The sequence below is a fragment of the Struthio camelus genome, chromosome 15 (genome assembly GCF_040807025.1).
Source record: "Struthio camelus isolate bStrCam1 chromosome 15, bStrCam1.hap1, whole genome shotgun sequence".
In the NCBI taxonomy this organism is placed as follows: Eukaryota; Metazoa; Chordata; class Aves; order Struthioniformes; family Struthionidae; genus Struthio; species Struthio camelus.
In genome coordinates, this window is record NC_090956.1 from 2,333,192 (window position 1) to 2,356,838 (window position 23,647).

Genomic DNA, 23,647 nt, shown 5'->3' on the forward strand with positions numbered 1-23,647 from the left:
TGGCAGTCTGGAAAAGGTGGATTTTTTTTTTTTTTTTTAAAAACCCAGCTGTACGCAGCTTTCCTCCTAACTCTGGTGGGCAGTTTGGGAGCCTCTTAAGGCTTTCTCCGAAGCCTGTCCTCGTTAAAGCTGTGTTTTCCTCTTAAAAAGAGAAAGGGAGCGTGCTGTTGGCCCCGTTGGCCGAGAAGCGCTGCTGGGGGAACCGCCGCCGGCGCTGCCCCGACGCTTCGGGCGCTCGAGGGGCTCGGGCGCGCTCGGGGCCCCTCGGCACCATCTCGCGCGGCCGCCGACTTCGGCCGAGCAGCGCAGCGCCGACTTGCGCCTGGCGGAGGTGGGAGACGGGGCTGGTTTCACGCGCCTGGCCGTGACCCGCCGGGGGGCCGGCGCGGGGCCGAGGGGCTCAGGCCTCGCCGCCGTTGCCTGCCTCTCCCAGGCCGCCGCGCCGGGAGCGGGACGGGCGCCTGGCCTTCCTCCCGCCGCGCTCCTTCGCTGCAGCCCGGGGGCTGCTCCCGGCCCGGGGGGGAGCCGCGCTGGCCCCGCTCGGCGCAGAGGGGCCTCGTGCTCCGCAGTGGAGCGGCGCGCGGGGCCGGGCTGCGCTTGGGCCCGGAGCAGGGGCAGCTGCACCCTGGGGTGCTGCTGGGAGCGATGTGCCGTGCAGTGGGAGCTGCAGGTGGGGATTTCTCCTTTCCCCCCGTGCAGTGGAGCTGGGGGGAGGATTTGTCCCCCTGTGCACTGGGAGCTGCAGTGCAGCGGGAGCTGCAGGTGGGGATTTGTCCGCCCGTGCACTGGGAGCTGCAGTGCAGCGGGAGCCGGGGGGAGGATTTCCCCCTGTGCAGTGGGAGCTGCAGGTGGGGATTTGTTCCCCTGTGCAGTGGGAGCTGCAGGTGGGGATTTGTCCCCCCGTGCACTGGGAGCTGCAGTGCAGCGGAAGCCGGGGGGAGGATTTCCCCCTGTGCAGTGGGAGCTGCAGGTGGGGATTTGTCCCCCCATGCACTGGGAGCTGCAGTGCAGCGGGAGCCGGGGGGAGGATTTCCCCCTGTGCAGTGGGAGCTGCAGGTGGGGATTTGTTCCCCCTGTGCACTGGGAGCTGCAGTGCAGTGGGAACTGGGGGAGGATTTCCCCCTGTGCAGCGGGAGCTGCAGCACACTGGGAACCAGGTGGGGATTTCTCCTTCCCCCCACCCCTGAGCACCAGGAGCTGCACTGCAGCAGGAGCTGCAGGTGGGGATTTGTTCCCCCCCCCCCCCCCCCGTGCAGTGGGAGCTGGAGGTGGGGATTTGTCCCCCCGAGCACTGGGAGCTGGGGGAGAGGATTTCCCCCCGTGCAGCAGGAGCTGCACTGCAGAGGGAGCCAGGGGGAACAGCGGGAATTGCAGGTGGGGATTTGTCCCCCCGTGCTGCAGTGCAGTGGGAGCTGCAGTGCAGCAGGAGCCGGGGGGAGGATTTCCCCCGTGCAGCAGGAGCTGCAGTGCAGTGGGAGCCGGGGGGAGGATTTCCCCCGTGCAGCTGGAGCTGCAGTGCAGAGGGAGCCGGGGGGAGGATTTCCCCCCGTGCAGCAGGAGCTGCAGTGCAGTGGGAGCCGGGGGGAGAATTTCCCCCCGTGCAGTGGGAGCTGCAGGTGGGGATTTGTTTCCCCCCCCCGTGCAGCGGGAACCGGGTGGGGACTCCTCCTGCCCGCCCCGAGCACCGGGAGCCGCAGTGCCGCGGCAGCCGGGGGGCGGCGATCTCTCCCCGCCCGCGACCCGCCCCGGCGTTGCACGGGGAGGGGCGGGACGTGTCCGCCCGGGGGAGGGACCGGCCGCGCCGCGCCGAGCTCCGGTAGCGGCCGCGCGGGGCCGCGTCTCGCGTGGGCTCCGCGGGGGTGGGGGTGGAGGGGGCGCGCGCGGCGGGGCCGCAGCCTTCGCTCCCAGAGCTGCGCGGGGCCGGGCAGCGCCCCCGCCGCGGCGCCGCGCGTGGGGCCGGGCAGCGCCTCCGCGGCGCCGCTGTCGCGCGTGGGGCCGGCGCCGGCCCCGCCTCCCCCCCCCTTGGCGGCGGTGCCCGCGTTTGCGCGGCAGCTCCCGGCGGCCCCGCGGCACCATGAAGGTGAAGGTGATCTCGGTCCTGGAGGACAACTACATGTACCTGGTCATCGAGGAGAGCACCAGGGAGGCCGTGGCCGTGGACGCCGCCGTGCCGAGACGGGTGAGCCGTGGCAGCGGCAGCCGGCAACCGCCGGGGCCCTCGCTGCCCCCTTGGCCGAAATTCTCGCGAGTCCCCAAAGCCGGCCCGAACAACCCGAAACGGAGCTTCGGCCCCGGCGGGGGCCGAGGAAGGGCCGCGTGCGGGGAGGCAGCGGCAGGGCGGCGCGGCGGGCGCGAGGCCCCGGCAGCGGGGCGGCACAGGTCTGGTTTAGAGCCCCCCCCGCCCGGGCCGCCCCGTCTCCCCCTTGCCCTGACACCTCCGTCTCTTCCCCGCTTGGTTTTAGCTGCTGGAAATCATCCGGCGAGAAGAGGCGGTGCTGAGAGCGGTGCTGACCACCCACCACCACTGGTAAGCGCTGCGGCGGGTGGGTGCCGCCACGGCCCCGCTCGCACCCGGGGCCGGCGTGGGGGGGGGGGTTTGGGGGTGGGTGGGTGTCCCGCGATGCCGATGCCCTTCGCCGCCGGCGCAGGGACCACGCCAGGGGCAACGAGGAGCTGGCGCGGCTGTGCCCCGGCCTGCGGGTGTACGGCGCCGACCAGCGCATCGGCGGCCTGACGCACCGGGTGACCCACGGCGAGGAGCTGACGGTACGTGGGGGGGGGGGGGGGCCACGGCGGGAGGGAGCCGAGGTTCGGGTTTGGGGTCGGGTTTGGGGCCCGGCCGAACTCCGGGCGCCTCCGTCCGGCGCCGGGCCCTGACGCTCCCTGCCCAGTTCGGCGCCATCCGGGTGCGATGCCTCTTCACGCCGGGCCACACTTCGGGCCACGTGTGCTACTTCATGTGGGAGGACGAGTCCCCGGACGCGCCGGCTCTCTTCTCAGGTACGTCCCCGCCGCCCTGCTCTGCTTTCGGCCGGCTCCGTCCCCGCGGAGCCGGCCCGGGGCGCGGCGGGCGGGCGCCCCGGCGCTAGCGGCCTCCCCGCCGTGCCCTCCGCTCCCCGCCGCCTCCAGGCGACACGCTCTTCGTGGGCGGCTGCGGGAGGCTCTGCGAGGGCACGGCCGAGCAGATGTACGCCAACCTGACCGGCGTCCTGAGCGCTTTGCCGAAGGAGACGGTGAGTGCCGGGCCCGCGGCCTGCCGGCGGCGGCGCCGGGCGCCGGCAGCGGGCTGTGCATCCGCCGCGTTTCCTGTCGGCGTTGCAGAAGGTGTTCTGCGGCCATGAATACACCGTGCGCAACCTCAAGTTTGCCTTGAAAGTGGAGCCAGAGAACGAAGTAGTGAAGAAGAAACTTGCCTGGGCCAAAGTGAGCGTCCCTGCTCGTGCTGGCCGCTCTGCCGGGCTCCCGCGGCCCAGGCCCGGTGTCCGGTTCGCGCCGCTCCTCGGGCCGTGCCGGTGCCTCGGGCCCCGTTCCCCGCGTCGGCGGGGGCCCTGGCTGATGTCAGCTCTCTCGGCAGCGCCGGGACGACGAGGACTTGCCCACGGTGCCCTCCACGCTGCAGGAGGAGTTCCTCTACAACCCCTTCCTGCGGGTCACGTAAGTGGCGCCCGGCGCCCCGGCGGGACGGGCGGCCCCGAGGGGAGCAGCCCCCGGCTCCCCTCGTCCCTCCGCCTCACCCCTTCTCCGGGGGGGGGGGGGGGGGCTTTGCTGCCTGCTGGGCAGTCCCCGGGGGGGGGCCCGCAAGGGTGGCACGTCCCCCGCGTCCCTCCCCGGGCAGCCGGGCCGCCCCGCGGTCCCCGAGCAGAGCCGGTCTCCGTTGCAGGGAGGAGCCTTTGCAGAAGTTCACGGGCAAGACGGACCCGGTGGAGGTGCTGAGGACCCTCCGCACCGAGAAGGATAACTTCAAGAAGCCCAAGGAGAGGCCGAATCCCCAGGCCATGCTTGCGCTTGAGTGGGGACTTTTCAGCCCCTTCCTGGAGAAGAAGTGAGCCGCGGCGGCGGCAGCCGCTCCCGGAGGAGCCGCGTGGGGACGGCTGCGGACACGCAGCATCCCAATCCCGATCCCGGCGGGGCTCCCCGTGCTGCTCACGGGGCCGTGTCCCCTCTAGCTTTAAACTTGGCCCCGCAAGACTCCTGCCTTGCTATTGGGAAGTGGTTTCTGTCTTGAACCTGCTCGTTTTGCTCCTGTTCTTTTGTTGCTCGCTTCCCTCCCCTCGGAGCGTTGCCCGATTCCCGCAGCCCCCGGGAAACAGCGCGGGGGCGAACGGCGGCCCCGCGCCGGCCGCGGGCTGCACGCAACTGCCTTGCTCGCCTTGGGGTCGGGGTTGAGCCCTTGCACCTGGCTGCGGCGGCTGCAGAATAAGGTGCTTTAATGCTTCAACTCCCTCCCGGGAGAAGGGCGGTCGCCGAGGGGCCCCCGCTTTGGCCGTGCCCGCGGCTGCTCTTGTCCTTCTGCGAGCAGCCCTTGCCCGGGCTCGGTGGGACGTGGCCGTGCCGGCGCGGTGCTGAGCTCCCCTTCCCAGCAGCGGGCCGGCCAACGCCGTCTTCAGCGAACGCAGCCCCGCGGATCGACCCCGCCATGGGGATGCGGCTGGCGCAGGATGCGCTGCTGCTCCGGGGGAGCCGGGGCCGCCCCGGCCAAGGGGCAGGGTAGGGGATGGGAGTGGGGGGGGGGATGCCTGGCACCGTCCCCCCACGGAGCAGGCGGGAGACCCCGGGCTCTTTTGCTGTCCTGCCTGGGGCCCCGCGGGACTGGAGCGCCGCCTCGGCTGCCCTGGGCGGCCAGTTTGGGCAGAGCTTTTTGGCAGGGCCGCGCGGGAGCTGAAGCCCTCCTGGCTGAGCCCGCGCCGCCGGCGTCCCCGCGGCTGCGGCCGTGCCGGCCAGGCTGCCGCGAGGGTGCGGAGGCAGAAGCGGCGCGCAGGAGAAGAAACCCTGTGACCCCCCCACCAGCGTAGTGGGGTTTGGGGGTTTGGTTTTGTTTTGCTTTTCAGTAGGCCAAAATAAAACATTGCGTAAGGACTTGCAGCACGCTCGCTAACTCAGTGCAGCCACCCGAACTGCTCGACCCTTGCGCAGCACGTTGGGGAGTTCAGGCCGGAGGAAAGCGTGCTCCAACCCACTGGCTTTTTAGGGGAGCACCGTTATCGAGGGAGAGCGCAGGCGGCGGGTACCTGGGAGCAGCGCGCCGCTCCGGGGCTCGGTCCAGCGAGGCTTTCGGCGCGTGCTGACCTGCGGGCAGCGGACTAGAGGATCGCTTTAGGCTTTTCAAGGTGCGTCAGTTGTTAGTCAGCAAGCAGCAACGTGCTGCCACTTGTCCTTCATGTGTTACCTTTTTTTTCAAGATAGCTAGAAAATTGGAGAAGGAAAATGTTTTGGAGGAACCTTATATTTACATTGCCTTTTATTTAGAATAAAAACGAGAGAGCAGCTGGGACTCTTAAAGCTCTTCAGCTTGCAATGTTCTGAGTTGTTTGTGCAATATCAATACTCTTTTTTTTAAAAGTTTGAAAAATGTGCAGAGCTTTTATTTTGCAAGTGGTGGGGAGGTTTATTACAAAACTGAGCCATGTGAATTCCTTTTTGGGGGAAAAAAATGGGGGCTTGATGGTGCCTCTGTAAATAGCTTTGAAAATACCTTTGATGGGGCAGTTTTTGAGCAGGTTACTCCATATGGGACCCTTGTACGAGTCTCTGGGTTTCTTCTTTACATCAAAGTGCCAAGTGCGTGTGAATAATTGTCTTGGTGTTGCTGAGTTTACACCTACTTTGCATAGTTCGAATGAAAACACAGAGCAGCAAACGGAGGAGTTGGCCCGTACTGTAGGCTGGCTTTTTAAGCAGCTTTGATTATAAATTTTATAGCTCCTAACACTGGAATAGAGTTGACTTCAGGATCTTTCATGCGTGGACTATGGATCTAAATGAATTTGTTACCATTAAGGCCTGGTTTATGGCCATTTCTTCCATTGTGAGAAACGTGACAAAATTTTTATTCCCCCCTCCCCTTTTTTTAAAGTTGTATTGTTATAATTTACTCTCCCCTCGTAGGAGGGGAAGAATTAATCCTGCTGCACAAGTTGTCTCACTACTAGACTTGTTCTGCTTAACTGTAATGGTACAGTTTGTTTGCAGCTGATGCACTGACAGGCATTCATCGGTTCCCCACGATGTGCCTGGGTGCGCCGCTGGGTTTACTTATACTGTGATCCAAGATGCACACACGTGTGCGGAGGGGCAGGGTGCCCGAACTAGCATTAAATATGCTAATTGTGATAGTAGCAGCAGGGAGCTCAAAGCCTGGGAGAAAGTCAAGCTGTTCTTGATACCACAGTAAAGATACTTGGGAACGTCCATAGGCGCTGCAGGCTAGGTGCCTTCTGCGTGGAGTCTCTTTTCACGGCTTTAGCAACGTGTATGTTGGTAACCTGGTAACTGGGGAAGAGACAAAACAGAGATCCTCAGCTGTTTAATCTGCAGCTAATTTAGCTTTGTTTATTTGAGTGCTTCTGGCCTGACATGCATGTTCTCAAGCAAAACTGAATATGTTTCTTTTGCACTGACGTACAAAGGGTAGAGTCACAGCACTTCCGTGTATTTGACTGACTTTGCATGAGCACTGGAATTTCTTGCTGTAGTTAAAAATTTTATGGTTTAGCTAAACACTGTGCATTGTAAAACTATGCAAGGAAAAGGGCATTCAATAAAACTACCAACTTGCTTGTAAAGTGGAGAGGGAAGGGTGGGGGAAGCAGTAGGAGATTCTTGCCTCATGAACACTGTGAACTCACTAATTAATGAGCAACACGTGAAATTATATTACACTTTAATTAAAAACATTTAAAAATATGTTGTACATTGCTGGCTTATTTTTAATAAAGACTGGATGAGGCTTTGAAAGGGACACAGTAAAGTGTAGTCAGCAAAGCTGCTCTAAGAGGCTGTTCAAGGTCTGACAGCTTTGCTTTATGACAGGCATAAGCTCAAGGTCCACAGCAACTGAATGAAGGTTATCGTTAAAGAGCATCTGAGCAAGGTTTGAATCTGGGCTAGGTGCAGCAATCATCTCCATCTGTTTGCATGTACTCTGAAGGAACAAAGCACTGTGACAGCTTTATTTTCATTTTTTGTTCACTTAACAGTGCTTTCTTCATAGTCCTTCCTCCTATAGCAGTAACGGGAGAAGGAGAAATATTTTGAAGTGAGAGAAGAATGTGATTTTTAAGTTCACGCTCACTGGCAGCTACAGCAGTCACAGAAAGAGATTCCACATCTGACTGCATCCCTCCCCCTTGAATTCAGGTACAGCCGCCACTTCTCCCACTGAGTTTCCCCTCCCCAGATGTGCTGTCACTTTGAAAAACCTGACATTCAAATTAAGAAAGACCAAAACAGAGTCATTCATAGGGTGTGGGTTTTTTTTTTTTTTTTGTAAATAGTTCTCAAAATACCATATGTAAAAATACACACAACAAGATGAGCACATTTCATCTGCAATAATGAAAAACCAAATCTCTTTCACATTCACAAGTCTCTAGCAAGGCATCTTGATACACTACATTACACAAGACTGTATTTTTACTAACCCCTTTGTTCTGGTGAATTACTTTTTTGCAATGATTAAATCTCACAGCCTTCTTACTCTATTAACTTTTGTAAAGTAACAGCTTTCAGAGACATCAAGGACGGTTCGTCCTTTGTGGAAAGGAAAGATGGCAATAAATTCTTAATTTAAACACTCTAAAAAATTAATTTGTTTTCTCTGAATTTAGGAATATTAGCCACCAGTAAACTATTGTTGAGGCAGGGGTAGATGTGACAGTTCTGTTACTCTCTGTCCTATGTATTTAGAGAGAGCACGAGAGAGAGAGGTGTGTAATTGCCCACAGTTATAGATGGTTATTATAATTAAAGGAAAAAAAACCTTTAGATTTTTCTTCTTAAACATTCATTCAGATCACATTGCAGTAGGCACTAAAACAGCCCTTGAAATGATGTTCCTCATATGATTACAGGCTGCTGGCACCCACTCCATTTGACAGTGCAAAGATACTGCAGCTGGACCTCAAGGGCATCCAGTCAGGGGCAGTGAAATGAAAAATCAGAACCCAAGGTCTAAAGAGACCATTTCTAACTAAATGAGGATGTCTGAAAAAGAGACAGCCATAAAACTTAGTGCTGTGAAAATACAGCAAGGCCTGGATTAGCAATACTCTGATGTAGCATAAAGCTCATCTCAATGAGGTCACAGTCTACTGCAAGGCAAATCCTTCATTGCCCAAAATTCATCAGTTGTCATAAAAGTAAGGGTTGTATAGGAAGAGCAGGTTTAGTTCATAAGGACTGTCTAGAGGCTAGGATGCATTGCTGCTTCTTTTAATGTATATTTTAAGTCAGTGTTTGTTTTTTATTTTCATCATTTCAATAATTATAAAGCTGTAGGAATTAAGATTACCTGCCTATATACACATTACCTTCTCATCACTAATGCTAGACAGAAATTGTGGTTTCCCAGTGATGACCTAGAACTGCAGCTGTCTTTTGAGAATCTTAAATAAATACAACTGATTTTAAAAGGCACTGCATATCTCTTTATGTAGGCTTCACAGATTTGCTGCCACAGTCAAGTCTTCACCATTTGATATTAAATCCAGTGCTTGTTTTCTCCACTGCATGGTACTCTGTATGCAATGCTTTTCCAGCCTTTTCTGAATCCATGCCACCTAGCCAGTGTTCATACAGCTCATTTACAGTCTGATTCTCCTCTGGAATTTCAGTCTTGAGAGACTCATACAGCTTCTCAACTTGCTGAAGCCAGTCCTTGCTGGATTCACCTTCAATTTTGATCTGACCACCTCCATTTAAACAGCCTACGCGCAACAAAGTGAGAAAACGTCACTGAGTTTAGAAACTACTTCAGTTTTAACAGGAAAAAAAAAAAACCCTATAGCTAAGAAAACTAAGTTGAACAGTTAGAAAATGCTTGTATTTAACTTACTCTACAGCTGAGAGCCAAGTTTCAGACATGAAAGCACTACTATAATTGTGTTTTCCTCCTCAGTTATCTAACACCAGCAGGGCAAGCAGTGGCCCTAGAGGGAAAATTATTGGCCTAGCGTGACCCAATCCTAATTCAATATATGGCCCAGGTGTGAGAGGAGAGCTGCCAAGGCATGCTGGGAAAGCACCAGGGAGATATAAGATATGGAGGAAGCAAGCAATTGTGGTTCTAATTTTACCTCTTTGGTGGGGGCTAGGATGTAGCTCAAGTGAGAACAGCCTTAGTGCCTTAACTGAAGGTAAGACAAACATTCCTGGGATATGGTTCTGGATTTGCTGTTCTGATGCAGATGTGATGAAAGGGTCAGGCCATGTAATGTGTAGTTGCTCTCAGTGGTCTGTTCCTAGTACTGAGCAACCTTATGAGCTGAGTGAGAGCTGTACAGATCCTCAGGGAGAGAATGTTGCCCAGAGAGAGCAAAGGGTGGCTCAGCATCACTGCTGGCACTGTGTTCTTGTCTGTCACAAACAAGTCAGAGCTGAAATATGAATTGAGCTGCCTCAGCTTTCTACTAGTAGATTTAAAGAGAATTGCGGTGGGAGGGAAGGGGTTACAAAAAGTAGAAAAGAGAAGAAAATAGGTAGAAAAAGACCTTCCTCACCAGCCATAGCAAGCACTCTCTAGAAGTATAATGTTAACCTTTGCACAGTTTCGGAGGTAGAGTCTTTCCATGTATCAGAGTTTACGGAGTGAGGAGAACCTCCCTAAAAGCATTAGGGGTACTAGTTTCAATATTAATTTTTTAACTGTAACCACTTAAATCCTGAAAAATTGTTAGCTTCTAGATAGCAAATATACAGGCAAACAACTTTGAAATCTTGATGCAGTGACTATCATGTCTTAGAGGTTTGAAGGCTTTGCCACAATATTCAGGATGTGAGAAACTGCCTGTGTTTCTTGTACTTCAGTGACAGTTTCATCTAGCTTCCTACAGCTATGAATTCTAACAGTGAAATTCCTATGTAGCCTTACCTGATGGGCAAGCCATGACTTCAACATAGTGGTAGGGTGATTTCCCTCGTTTCAGTTTTTGCACTAAGTTTTGTATGTTTCGAAATCCATATGCCAAAGCAAACTGGAGCAGGACTACTCCATCCTTCTCCAGTGTCACCTCCTGGAAGTCCTTGTTTCTGAGGAACAAAAGCAAACAAAAAGTCTTATCTAAATTAACTTCTATTAAACTTCCAGAAAATACTGTGCTGAAATTAAGTTCTTTGCTAAGTCCTGTTCAAGAAAAGTGTCCTAATTCTTTGCCCCCTCCCCCCAGACAAGTCAGATGAAAGAACTAGCTTACAAAGACTCAGTTGTATTAGAGGCTACAATTATTTTCAGATCCTGTTTGAGCAACTGCCCTGTGAATCGAGTTTGCTGAAGAACACTCCCATTGAATAAATCCTTAAAATCTAGGCAAACGGAGCTCAAACTAAAAAGTCTCATTGTGATGGGTTTTCTGAGTTGACTTCTACCAACCTGCACATCAGTGAGGCCTTTCAAAGAAACTATTTCAAATCGTAGCTGGTTGTAACACCAGGGAGTTAAACCACTATTGAAGGTTTTCCCACTCCTAACATCAGTGGAAATAGACTAGAGAATCCTAACCGTCAATATCACTAACTAGGTATGTAATTCATTACAAAGAGTACATTGAGGTAATAACTAGGAAGCTAGTAGAATCTTGGTTTAAATGTGCCGCTTATGTCCAAGTTCAAGTGGCTTGTTTTACTTTGTCTTACCACAATATGACTAAAGTGGAACCTTAGAGTCCTGACACCTGGCTTTCTGTTCTGTGATGGTTAAATTAATGATGAATCTACTTCAGTGATCTGATCACAGGTGAGAGAGCTCAAATCCATATGAGCTCTGTCATCTAAATTGCTCTAGAAACTGTCTGTAGCTTGATACTGGGAAAATCCACCAGGCCAAAATAAAGTGTGTGGGTGGTGAAGGGGCTAGAAGTCTCCAAGGGAAAAGGCTGCACAGAGTGCTGGCTGATTTATTGCTCAGCAACTGTGGGAGTGAGACGCCAATTCCCATGCCTTGAAGTAAAATCTTTAACATTGCAAAGAAATTTTCAGCCATCAGCAAGATAACAGCATAAACAGAATTACAATAAAAATAGTACTTTATGTAAGGCTTTAACTTCTTACTTTAAAGGCTTGTACTGAATTGTATCCACTTGAATTCCAAAAAGTTCCTTTGCTGCATACTTGTATACGTGCTCCAAATAGCCACCAGAACCACCTCCCGAATGGCTAGTGAGCTCCTCTTCAGTAATACTGCTAAACCTGAGAGGAAGAAGAAAGAGAATCTGTTTTAGGGGCTCCTCAATAGAACAGCCAGCACCAAGTCCATTGTTCTTTGAAGCAAATGAGTTCAATTATGTCAATGCTGAAATAGCTTCAATGCTGCTACTACTACCAAAAGCATTATGCTTTTAGCCCTGTGAGGTTTTTGATAGTAGACTTGCTCACAGAGCAAATACAAAGGTTCATGGAGTTCAAAAGCAACAGAACAAGGCATAGATTAGCTCCCTTAGAACTCTTAGCCTTTCCCTTTCTCCTGGGAACTGACTATTTATAGCTTCAGGGCCCTCTACATTTAACACTATGCTGTCTAGCGTGCTTCGGATAAGCAGAGTGGAAATGCTCCATTGCCTTCCATGACAAGGCTTGTTAGCTTTCTATTTAGTATCTCTGAGAACACCCTGGGCTATACTTCATTTTTTCTTCCCCTAATTTCTAAGTATTGGTGGTACGGACCTATGCAATGCACACTTCTCCAGGAGAACACAAACTAGGAGGAGTCCTGTCTCAGCCATCTCACCAGTGCTAAAGCTTTCTGCGGCATAAACAGCCGAGTTCACTATTGAAAGGTCTAATTTTGCATTACAACACAATTGTTGAAACCAGCTGCTTTAGATCTGTTTGCTGGGACATACCAAAACACTTCTGGGGAAGTGTTAATGCTATAACTACAAGCATGGAGAGATGAAACTTGTGTTGCTCTGGTTTCATATGCTTAATAAAACTTATGTAACAAAGATGAACAAAATTAATGATGCCATGGCATTTGTTCTCTACGTGGCCATCTTCAACAGACTCTTCAAGTTCAACGCATCTTTGTCAAATTATACTAAAAGAAGTTCTGCACTAGTAATTCCATCTCAATGATATGCTAAAATACCACAACTATTCAGAGGTCACGATTATGTTTCTTGAGAATAGCTCACCAGATGGAAGCCACAACAATGGCTTTTCTCATGGGAGAATAATAAGATGAGGGATACGCTTATAAGCACTCATCAGGCAGTGACACTTGTATTCTAACAGCTGCAGAAGGGAAAGCACTTGAATTCAGGCCAAATAATTTCCAGTCCAATTGAAGATGTTGCCTCTTGCAGATAATATCTCAGCTTTAGAAGAACTACAGGAGATAAGCTTTAGCCTGTAATCACCTTCAGAAACTATTTTTAATTCAGTCTTGTTTACAGGAACTGAGATTCATTAATGAAACGTTTCAGTGTGTCTAGCCTCACGTACTGCTGCTCTCTGAAAATGAGGCTGCCAGTAAGGTTTCAGTGCTGCCTGGAGCAAACAGTTATACCAGCAAAAGTTCTGAGATTTCTGGCACTTTATCTCATTCTTGCTGCCAAATGTAATAACCTCTTAATGGGCTTTTCCACGTGCTGGAGGATAAGTGGAACAACAGCCATTGGACTGCTTCTGTTAACGCTCCGAGTTCTATGGAATACGTGCTGTTCGTAACCAGGCAATTTACCGAGTAGCTTAAAGCTAGCAAAAGGTCACAGAGGCACTTTATCACCACAAGCATGAGGCCTAGCACTCAGAATGTACTTCAAAGCAGCTAGCCAGAGATATTTATCAAGTAATTAGACATTTTGTTCTGGGTTATAACTGACACTTCCATAATGTTATTTCCTAATGCATTCAAACACTTCAAAATCTTTCTCAAATTTCTGTTAATTGTGTAACAATAAAGCAGGTAGAAATGAAGTGTTTGTGTATGTGGGTAACTTTTAAAGTTGTACTTCTGGGACTTAACGATGTAGACATTTATTCTAGCTGAAGATACTTTTTTTTCCTCCATTTTTGACTTGAAAGCAATTTGAATGTAAGCTATATCAGGAAAAAAGATGCTTGAAGAGGGAAAAAGTGTCTGTAGACAGATCCGTGCTAGTAAAACTCCATTGCTTTCCATTCATATTCTAACATATATTGGTATAACGTTCCTCAGCGTATGAGCCTAACGCTAACATTAAAAAAAGTTCACATCCATGCTACAGTCTCAAAGTTCCTAAAGTTCTCCAAACCTGTCTGAAGCATTTTAGTTTTAAATAATATCAGATGATGCAAAGCTGGAATATTGTTATGTCACCCATATGTTACAAGGTAGACATAATAAGGAAACAAGATCAGTCATAGCCATAAGTAAATGGAAAAAGAATGACTACTGGCTCAATTTATTCCCCTTAAGGAAGTCCTCTTTCCTCTTGAGACTGTGAATGAGAATCTGTTCAGTTCTACAGCAATGGTTCAATGTGTTATAGGAAATGTGTACCTACTGATCCACTGAAACATAGCAGAAGAAAATAAGGCTCTGTGCATGCATATTATTTTAGATCTTTTTAAGTCTAGTTAAGAATATAGAACTAGATATACATGAGATTTGTAACTAGTACCTTTTCATTTAGTCTAGTCTTTTAAAATTAAGCAGACTTTAATTTAAGGGACTGGATTGCAATAGGCAACCTCTATCTCCTAGTCTCCTTTTTTTCCATAACAACAGTGACCAATGTTCCTAACCAGTTAAAAAAAAAAAAAACACACACAAAAAAAACCCCCACAAGGAAATAGGTCTCATGCAAGGGCACTTCCCTTCACAACTCTGTCAAAATACACTGCTCAGGCGACTCTTGAGCAAAGGCTGCCAATGGGACTTTGATGTACTAGAAAGTCTTAAACACTGTTTAGAAATAAGCCAAACTTTAAAACAAAAGAACTGCAAATGGATTAGTGCCACGTTCTGCTCATGTGCTATCTGCTGCATATCTAGTGTACCAAAATCCTTCCTTAAAAATTTAAAGTGCCTGAGCGCTCAACTTTTGGATCATACACTTAATCTTTTAAAAATTTTAAAGGTCACTGTATATGTAGCCTTTGTGTTTCTTAAGGTTACTTTCTGCATTGATAAACAGAAAAGCTGCATTTAAAGTGCTATAAAGTCACTTAACTGATGAAGAGAATGCTCTGGTTTAATGATCGGTGTGGAACCAGCAATTCAGATAGATAAAACGTGATTTTAAAGTTTCTGTAGTAAGCTATGTTTCTGTGCAGTTGTCCTTTAACCAGATGTTAGTTTTCAGTTAAAGCACTTAATCTCATCTGGTTTGCTCTTGTTTAAGATCTCGTGGTGGTGTGTGGGGGGGGTGATGTTTTTTCCTTTCTTAACAAATAAGGACTCCTAGAGATCTCAGCTGAAGTGATCTAAATGTTTCTTATTTGCGCTTTACTACTGGAATCCTTACAGTAGCTTGGATAACCAGGAACAGATACAGGCAAACTGAGTGCAGTGCAGTAACAGACTTCTATGCGTTGGCAAACTTTTCTCAATGACAAAAAATTTTTTCACTTTTAAAGTTTGCAGATGCATTTTTGTGGAATTTCATCAGCTAGACTGTAACAGTGCTTAAAGTAAGACCGCCATGCAATCTATACTTCTCTATACAATTATATTGCAATTATACTCTTACTGAGCTAATTCTGGCGATCCTACTGAGTTAGTGAGAGCTACTAATCCTTGATTTACCTAAACAAATCTAGAACAAGCAGTTTCAGATTCTCCAAAACTGCAGATGTGCATAAAATACTTATTCCACAGAATATGTTGCAATTGTACTGAGTCAAAATCGGGGACAAAGAAAAATCAAATGCAAACATATGCAGCCTTATGTAAAATAGAACGGCAATGGAAGAGCAAATTCTATTGAAGAACCCAATATAAATACTGGGTGAATACGACCAAAAGCACAAATGAAACTTTGTTCTTACATGGTATCCAAAGGAGCAGGACCTACATCTGATAGAGATATTCCTTCTTGTTCCAACAGCCTTAGCACTTCTCCTAAAGCACAAACACAGATGTAAAAGCTCTTGTTTTGGGGATGAAGGGAAAGCAAAATCTACTGATCAGTACATAAACCTGCATCTGCAAACTTTACCAGGGCACAGTCTGCATTATTAAAATGAACTTAGAAGCAATATCCATGCATTACATAGTCTGTTAGAGACTAAGGATTATTTAAAAAAAAAAATAAGTGAACGCTGCTCTGAGGCTTCCAGAAATTAGCTAGGCTACCTCTGGTTTCACTTACCTGTAGTGATTACACAGTCCACATCTCGAGTTTGGTACTCTTGGTTGAAAAAGTCTGGCCTTGAAGCCTCTAGCTTTTTGTCATAACAGGGCATTACTGTTACATGGTATATCTGGTCAGGTGTTAAATGCTGGAAGAAAGATAAAGCTGTGCAGTTGGATTGGTCGATATTAGACTCTTGGGGGAGACTTTCTCAGATATAAACGAGAATGATGATGCTAATGCCACCACACCTCTGGAAATACTCTCCTTTATTACTTGAACATGAATATGTGGGTTTTTTCTTCTCGCAGAACCCAAGTTTAGTTTGTAGCAAACTTCAACAGTATAGTGTTTTTATTCTTTTTCCTCCCCCTTTCGCTAGTGCACATGATTCAGACAAAGTTAGCCAGTGAAGAATTTCTAATCATGCAGTCAGAGGATGCACTTCCTACACACTATTAAAATCCAGCCCCCGCATCAGCAACTAACAAATGGAGTCAGACAAAACCTCATGACCATCCAAGAAACAAGTCTAGGCCAAGGAAACAAGTCTTTGACTCAAGGCCGTTGTTTCTAGTATCTTGTGCCAAATGTTCTCAGTAGCTGCCAATTTTTGTAATGAGTATGCAGATGTCAGCATTTATTTAATATAAGTGTTAAACCAGTGCTCGTTAATGGACAATAAATCATACAATCAGAAATGGTGCTCAAGTTTCTTGCTTGACAACTCTGGGCTATTAGTATGACTGTAGTCTTTAAATATCAAATTTACATCTGGAGAGATTCCAAAGGTTAAAGGGGGAAAACAGAACTAAGTCAAACTGAAACAGAACACGAAGTTGGGAAAGAGCAAGTAATTTTTAGACAGACATGATCTGCACGTATGCACTGACTGGAGTTTTGTTTCAGAGAGGATTATTTTATTTGCCATCTTTAAACAATGTGAAAATACCACACACAGAAGTGAAATGGGAGCACAAGGACACTGAAAAGTCAGTTTCTCTAACATTCCTGACTAATACACAGGTTTTTAAGTAGTTCATGAAGCATGAACTTAGTGTTATTGCCCCAACTGCCAGCTTCTCATTACATAAAATGGAAGGGAGAGATGCTCTCTTTGGTGTTCTGCAAGATGGTTTTTTACCTTTAAACTCTAGTGTAAACATGTAGCAACATTTAAAAAAAAAAAAAAGAAAGAAAGCTTAAGTATCCAATTCTAGCATTTTATCATTAAGCATGGTATACTTCAGACCCTCACCTGCTGTTCTGCAAAATGGCCTTTGATCAAGGAGCCCATGACCTGCTGTGGAGACTTGGCAGTACTGATATAAGGAATGATGAAACTGCCATGGGTTTTCTCAGCATAGCAGATCCAACCTGAGAAGAAAAGTGTAATTAGCACACAGCTGCAGTAAACTAAAAAAAACAAGCATCCCTCTTCCTCTCCCCTGCCTTCTGGCTTACTGCTCACTAATTATTCTTTTCAGGCTCACTTCAGCACAGAAACAAAACAAGACTAACTTTAGAGAGATCATTAGGTATCTGTACAGATTGTTACTGCTGTTAACACCAAGATCTCTTTGTACTGTGAAGAGACTAATCATTTCCTCATTGGTAAATGTATTGCTATTAACTCTTCCGATCAGCTTTCTGAATTTTGCATGTTCTAGTGTACTATTAGTATGCAATATTACTACTTCCACAACTAATTGAATACTTATACCTGGACAGGCAGAAGCTAGCATAGGCAAAGCCTTTTTGTCTTCAGATCGCTTTCGAAAGCGTTTTACAAACTCTCGTTGGCTCTCCAGTAGGCTGAAGTTTCTTGAAAAAGTTGTGTCAAATACGTAGTGCACACCTAGGCAGCACAGCATCTGTGTTAAAATCCACAAGAAAGATACAAACAGCAAACTACAACAAAGCCCCCAATCAAACTGGGTTAAAACTACACGTGTCTCACAGTTTTGCATCGCTGTAGTTGATGTAGTGATCTTCTCTAGTATGTCAGCATAAGATACCAGCAAGAGTGACAGGAGGATGGCAAATCACTTAGCTCCTTCCTTCTATCACTCTGAGTTTATTATGCCACTGAGGTTGCAGAGAATTTACATTTCAGCCAATATGAATTATGAAACATTACACATCTATGAGGAGGCTATTCACATCACCCTTGTGCCTTCATAAAAGTTATGTTTAACGTATACCCCAGCAGTCCCACACTTGCCTAAGCTCTTTAAGAACGTAGTCAACTTCTTTGCTGTTTCCAGAACATTCATTTTACATCTTGCAGCTAGGGAAGCTCTGGACTGTGGTGAAACAGATACTACTACCAACTTCTGTTCATTGGGAGCTGCAGTCTAAAAAACAGTAAGAAAAATATCTTAACTATGCAGAGAATATTACTATGGTACACACAGCACTACTAGCACGCTAGAACTTCAAAAAACATCTCCCAGTCTTTTGTCCTTAACTTTCACGTCATTAATTTGCTACATTAAAGGCCCTTTCCAAACCTATCATCGCTTTTAAACACAACTGGGGAGAAAAACCCTGCACTGCAAATCGGCTCAGATTCTTCATTCTTGGAAACGAGTTTTTATGTGCGCTGCTCTTCATGCATGCTTTTGCAGATGCACCATGCTAAACTATGAAGACTTTCAAACTCTGTAGCCTACCTAGCTGCTTCTTGTCACCTACCTTGTTAAAAGTTAGCATTTTGTACAGCTCTTCATGGCTCTGTTGAGTGATTAAAACACTCTCTGCTGATGTAATGCAGCCACTGCAAGCTAAACAGTCATTCAGAGTAATTTTAGCCTTTTCCAGTTTTTGTGCTCCTCCATCCTAGAAAGAAACGGATTAGATTCAGTCCTGATCTCAGTACAGAAGTAGTCAAGCAGCAGTTTTCCTATCTTTACTACATATAGTAGCAAAGATGTTGCCCTTTTCAGCCTCTCAGTTTATCATTAAAAAAATCCTTTCGGTAACATGATGAGGAAGACAAATATCTTTGAATAGCTGTTGATTTTTAATAGGATTGTTTTACAGTATACACAGAAGTGTACATGGATATTGAGGAACTTCAGAATAATTTTAGTAAGACCAAGACTACAGCTGTCATCAAATACAGAAGAGTTGTTTACGCCACAATTATTTCTGCTGTCTGGTGGGTTGACATTGCTCCAAAATACTGAAGTGACACTTTCCCGGAAGCAAATGTGGTCCATCTTGTTTGCTTTTTCAACCTGTGCATGGCAGAAGACTGGGGTTGGAATGGCTGACTTGCTACAGATTGTAGCTGCTACTTTTAATGGCAAAACTGTAGACTGCTGAGATCCCAGGCCCTTAAGCACCGATCTCCAGCGTGCATTCAATATTTGGATTAATGCTAGGGAAAGCATGCCAGGTCTATCAGATGTTGCTCGTGTTATTGAATTTTACTAGGGCTGTTGCTCCACAAGAGTCTTGACTTTCACTCTTTCTAAAGAGATTTCATAGCCAGGCTACAAACTCACTAACGTTTTTCATTGTTAAGGAATATTCTGCAGTTATTCTGTGTGCAAAACTTACACGGGCACTGATGGCATGTCAAAGTGCGTCTGGCATGGCGCTGGAAGGAATTTTTTAATATTATTTGACCTGAAAAAATCAGCTTTCTAGTGAGACTCTTCTTTAAATGTTACTTCTCAATAAACTCAGACTGAGCGATGAAGTACTTTTAAATTGAAAGTTTTAAATATGAAACCAGACTCCTTTGAAAATGCTGTATTGGCCTTTGTAACTCAAAAGGTAATCAACAGCCTGAAATTAAAAGCACTGTCTCTAGATGAACTCCCAGTTTGGTTAACAAAGAAAAGCTCAACTTCTCTCTATATATATGAAAATACTTCAGTACAACTTGCGATAATTTGGAAGCAACAGGTTTATGAATTCTGCATGCTGCTTAGCAAATCATTTAAAAGGTATTATTAAAAAAAAAAACAAAGGTTAAAGAATATATAAATGAATCTCCTTGTTACTGAGCACGCTACTGTATAACATAACAAGAAAAAGCATTGTTTCAAATAATCTAGCAATCCAGGCACTCGAGAAGCGATGGCAAGAAAACAGACTTCTCAGCTTACCTGCTCTTGCACTGAAAATATCATTAATTAACACCTGAGTTTGAGAGCATGAAACAAAAAGGTAGACATGAAATTAGAAATATGGCTTATAAAACTGGGTAGTTAAAACCCAGTTGTTTGGTATTTTTCCATTTTTCCAAATTTGACTCCGGAAAAAGATGTGAGGAGGCTGATGACAAGAGCAATATTTTTGTTACATCTTGGTTCCCTGTGAGGTGGTAAATAGCTGTAGCATTTAAATACCGAGCAAGAAAGTTGCATTTTCTGGATATTTTACACATTAATCAAAAAAAAATCACACATACCTGACTGATCTGAAAGTAGCTCCCATCTGCTTCAATCCTGATCTTAGCTGCTGCTTTCCCAGTTTTTTTTTCAACTTTTACAGGTTTGATACATTCCTGAAACAGAAATAAAGTCCAAAAGTGAGGAACTGAGGTGAGCTGTGTGGCAGAGAAAGCACAGCAAAAATGCAATTGAAACTGGAATGATCAAAAGCAAAGGCTGGTTCAAGAGCAAATGCCACTTATTCTACCTTAAGGTACGCTCGATTTTTCTACAGCATCTATGACCACCAAGGGGAAATGTAAAAGTAAAAACTGCTTACCCCCTTTTTACAGAAGGAACACTTTTCCAACATCATACCAAAACCAGAGGGCAGTTTTGCTGTTGCTCTGAAGAAGCCAGCTATGCTTTATGGGGTCTTGAAAAGAACAGGGGTGTGCCTGCAAAGTCCTTTTCTCTCTAAAATCCCTACAGATCATGCATTCCTCACTGCAAATTTTAACCAATGGAGGCGTGGTCACTACAGTCAACACGGGGCTAGTGCCAGTGAAGCTTCATTTAATGCTGCAAGGAATCTGACGACTTCAGATGGACTGCTTCCAGCTCGCTGCATTGTTTTGTGATGAAGTCTCAAGGGTGTTTTTATACTTTGTGCGATTGTTATTGTTTAGGCACCTTCTGTCTCTATGTCCTGCTCCAACAGCCAGGAGTCGCCTTGCCTTTTACGGTCCTTTCTCTGCCAAAACCTTGAAACGTTTCTCCCCCTAGAGTCCAGCTCGACTACATCGTTGCTGCAACTACTGCAAGATTCACAGCCTACGAGGAACGAGTCGTTAAGCTTCTTCAGTTATGCTCCCTGAATCATAACAATCCAAAGGATCTCTCCATTTGAAACAGAAAAGGGGGAACAAGGAGAGTTAAGGGGGTTCGTTCTACTCTGTTTCACTACTCTCATTTGGAGACTGTCTTCTGCTCTATTTGCTGTCAACCACCATCGCTAGGATTATGCTTTTCTTGACCTGGAACTTTGCTAGTGCTGGAAGACTCTGACAAGAAAGCCTTGCCTTCTCTTTGCCGCTCGCTCCCATCTCGGTGCCATCCTCTCCCGCAGCCTGGCATGGGCACTTGGGTAACAGTGAAGTGCATGTACTGGCTCGGATAACTCGTCTAAGCTTAATTTTTCTCGGTTTCTTCGTTTTGTTTTGGTTTTTTTTCGTTGCTGCTGTTTTTTGTCTAGGTTGACAGTTCCTAGATCCAGATGGGGCTGAGCGGGGCGTGTGAACAAGGCTTTTCTGCAGCTGCTGCCCTCCCCGACCCCTCACGCTGGCAGCACGGAGCAGCGAGGTATTTCTGTGCTTCCTCCGTTTACTGCGCTAATGAGCAGCACGGGCAGAACTGGGGGAGGGGGAGGGAGAGGGGGGCCGGGCGCGGCCCCTTCGCGCCCTGCGCGCTCCGAGGCACCGGCCAGGCCCCGGGAGCGCGGCGGGGCCTTCCCCGCCCGGAGCCGGAGCCGCGGCCCCGGCCCGGCCGGGAACCATCTCCCGCGGCCTTGGCGGGCGGCGCTGGCGGGGAAGCGGCCCGCCGCCCTCGCGGCCCGCGCCCACCTGGGAGGGCCCGATGAAGTCGTCCAGGTCGGTGAGCTGCAGCACCCCGCTGAAGGGAGACGCCATGGCGACCGCCGGCGGGGACCGCGCCGCGCTGCCGGAAAGCGCCGCGCTGCCGGAAAGCGAAGCCGGCATCAGCAGCCGCGGGGGGGGGGGGGGGGTGGTAAAGAAGCGCGCATGCGCGGGTCGGGCTCGGGCGGGGCCGGGGCGGGCGCCATGATGGCGGCGAGGGCGGTGGCGGCAGAGCTGCGGGGCGGGGCGGGGCGGGGCGGGGCGGGGCGGGGCCCGGCCGCCTGCGGGGCGCGTGGTGGCCGCTGGGCTGCAGCGCGGGGTGCGAGGCCGAGGTTGGCTGCGGGCCGTGTGGGGAGGCAGTCGCGGCGGCCCTGGGCTGGGCGCCCGCGAGCCCCTGCGGAGAGCAGGTGGCCGGGGTGGGGGGACAGCGGCCCCCGGCCCGGAGCGCTCCGCCCCCAGAGCGGTTAGTGTCAGGAGGGCAGCGGGGGAGGTTCGTGCCCCTGTGGTGCGGCGGTTTGAGGCTGTCGCGCCTCCTTTCTGTGGCCCTGAAGCGTGAAGGTGAAGTGGCTGCTGAGTTGTGCGGGTGGGTGTGGAAAGATGGGTTGGAGGGTGGGGAGGGAATAGGTGTTGTCGGTGCCGGTTGTGTTCCGGTAAGGGCGTTTGGGAGTGTGTTAGTAGTGTTGGGGCGTGTCAAGGGCAGGGGGGAAAGGGCTGTGTGAAGGGGCTCCCAAGGAGATTGGGTAGAGCGCCGGGGAGCGCGGTGCGTGGAGCAGGCGTGCTGCTGGTTTGGAGTGCAGTGAGCGAGAGGCAGTGTGGCCGTGGCGTGGAGGCTAGGTGCAGCGTTTGGAGGAGTGAGGCTGAGGTGAGGGCAGATTGTGGGCTAGGAGATGGCGCTGCAAAAGGTGGGCCCGTGTGTTGTTTCTTGTGAGAAGGTGTTGTTTGTGGTTGAGGGGGAGAGCAAGGGTGGTCCTGGGTGCAAAAGGGAGAGCAGTCTTGCCTTGTGCGCTTTTGGTAGGCACGGGAGGTGCTTTGGGGATGTGTTTGCCTGCTGGGTAGTGGCGAGGGTGTGAGTAGTAGAGGGAAGGGGGTGGTGATTGGCGGTGGTTGTGTTGGAAGGTGCCCCGTCGGGGGGTGGTTGTGTGAGAGAAGGGAAGGGAGGAGGCTGTGGATACCAGTTGCGCCTTGTGTGTGTGTGTGTGTGTGTGTCCCTAACCCCCCCGGTGGCCCCCCCTCAGCGCCCGGGCCGGCAGGTTGTGGAATGGCCCTAGGTGAGAAGGCTGTGGTGTGTTTTGTGCTGTGGGTGGCAGTGGGAGTTGTTTGTGGAGGTGGGTTGGCGTTGTGAAGCGAGCGCTGTTAGGGGAAAGTAGTGGTTGGGCGGAGAGGAGCCAGCGCTTGCCGGAAGCAGGAGGTGTGAGAGAGTGGAGGTGTTGGGTGTGAAAAGGGGAAGAAAGGGGGATGCCGGAGGAGCTGCTTGTGCCCTGTGCGCCTTTGCGGCGGGGCCTGTAGTAGAAGAGGCGGAGGGTAAAGGAGTGTTGGAGGCGAGTGGGGTGTAGCGGGGGAGGTATGTTCTTTGGGATGGCGGGCAGGGCGGAGGCAGGAGTGCTAGGCAGGCAGGTGGTGAGGTGTTTGTGGAGGCAGTGCTTAGTGTGGAAGAGACTGGAGGTAGGGAAGTGGGGTGGGAGTGTGGGCAGGATTGGGGTGAGAGTGGGGTGGTGTGCTAGTGGGGCAGGAGGAAGTGCTTTCTGGGTGCTGTGGCAGATGTGCTTGAGGTGGGAGGCGGAGCGCTCGAGCGGGTGGCCGAGTTGCAAGGGTGAAAGTTGCGCCGTGAGGTGTTTGGGTGCCAAGGAGAGGGGGTTGGTTCACGCTGTGGCTGAGGTTGCTTGAGTTCAGGGCAAAGGTGTTGGAGTGGTGGAGGAAGGGGCGGAGGTAGCGGAGAGGCTGCTGCTTGTTGGCAGTCGGCTGGAGGCCGGTGTGTGTGTCGGAGGGGTTGTAGGTGGCGTGGCTGTGAAGCGAGAGGTGGGCCAGTGTGTCGGCTGAGAAAAGGTCTAGGGAGTCATGGTGCAGAAGGCGGAGCGGAGAGGGAGGCGTGGGAAGGGAGGGAGAGCATTCGGGCTCCCTGCGCAGCACCTTGTCGGCT

General features: G+C 49.6%; 2 protein-coding genes across 5 annotated transcripts; one reads left to right on the forward strand and one right to left on the reverse strand.

Moving 5' to 3' along the window:
- The first annotated feature begins 1,958 nt into the window (after positions 1-1,958).
- Positions 1,959-6,910, forward strand: HAGHL (hydroxyacylglutathione hydrolase like). 2 transcript variants are annotated; one of them, XM_068908720.1, is made up of 8 exons: positions 1,959-2,179; positions 2,463-2,527; positions 2,649-2,766; positions 2,892-3,000; positions 3,130-3,233; positions 3,322-3,423; positions 3,575-3,654; positions 3,881-6,910. In XM_068908720.1, exons 1-8 carry the CDS (start codon positions 2,075-2,077, stop codon positions 4,044-4,046), a joined length of 849 nt encoding a protein of 282 aa, XP_068764821.1. In that variant the 5' UTR covers positions 1,959-2,074; the 3' UTR covers positions 4,047-6,910. The 2 variants fall into 2 exon arrangements, with proteins under 2 accessions (XP_068764821.1, XP_068764822.1); XM_068908721.1 differs by lacking the exon at positions 3,322-3,423 and having other exon boundaries at positions 1,970-2,179.
- CIAO3 (cytosolic iron-sulfur assembly component 3) lies at positions 4,613-21,636 on the reverse strand. 3 transcript variants are annotated; one of them, XM_068908717.1, is made up of 11 exons: positions 21,499-21,636; positions 19,915-20,010; positions 18,186-18,329; positions 17,713-17,845; positions 17,212-17,346; positions 16,747-16,865; positions 15,507-15,636; positions 15,184-15,256; positions 11,263-11,400; positions 10,088-10,245; positions 4,613-8,924 (listed from the first exon to the last, which is right to left on the reverse strand). In XM_068908717.1, exons 1-11 carry the CDS (start codon positions 21,631-21,633, stop codon positions 8,686-8,688), a joined length of 1,500 nt encoding a protein of 499 aa, XP_068764818.1. In that variant the 5' UTR covers positions 21,634-21,636; the 3' UTR covers positions 4,613-8,685. The 3 variants fall into 3 exon arrangements, with proteins under 3 accessions (XP_068764818.1, XP_009664321.1, XP_068764820.1); XM_009666026.2 differs by lacking the exon at positions 21,499-21,636 and adding an exon at positions 20,217-20,592; XM_068908719.1 differs by lacking the exons at positions 17,713-17,845; positions 21,499-21,636 and adding an exon at positions 20,217-20,317 and having other exon boundaries at positions 17,212-17,362.
- Positions 21,637-23,647: the final 2,011 nt, after the last annotated feature.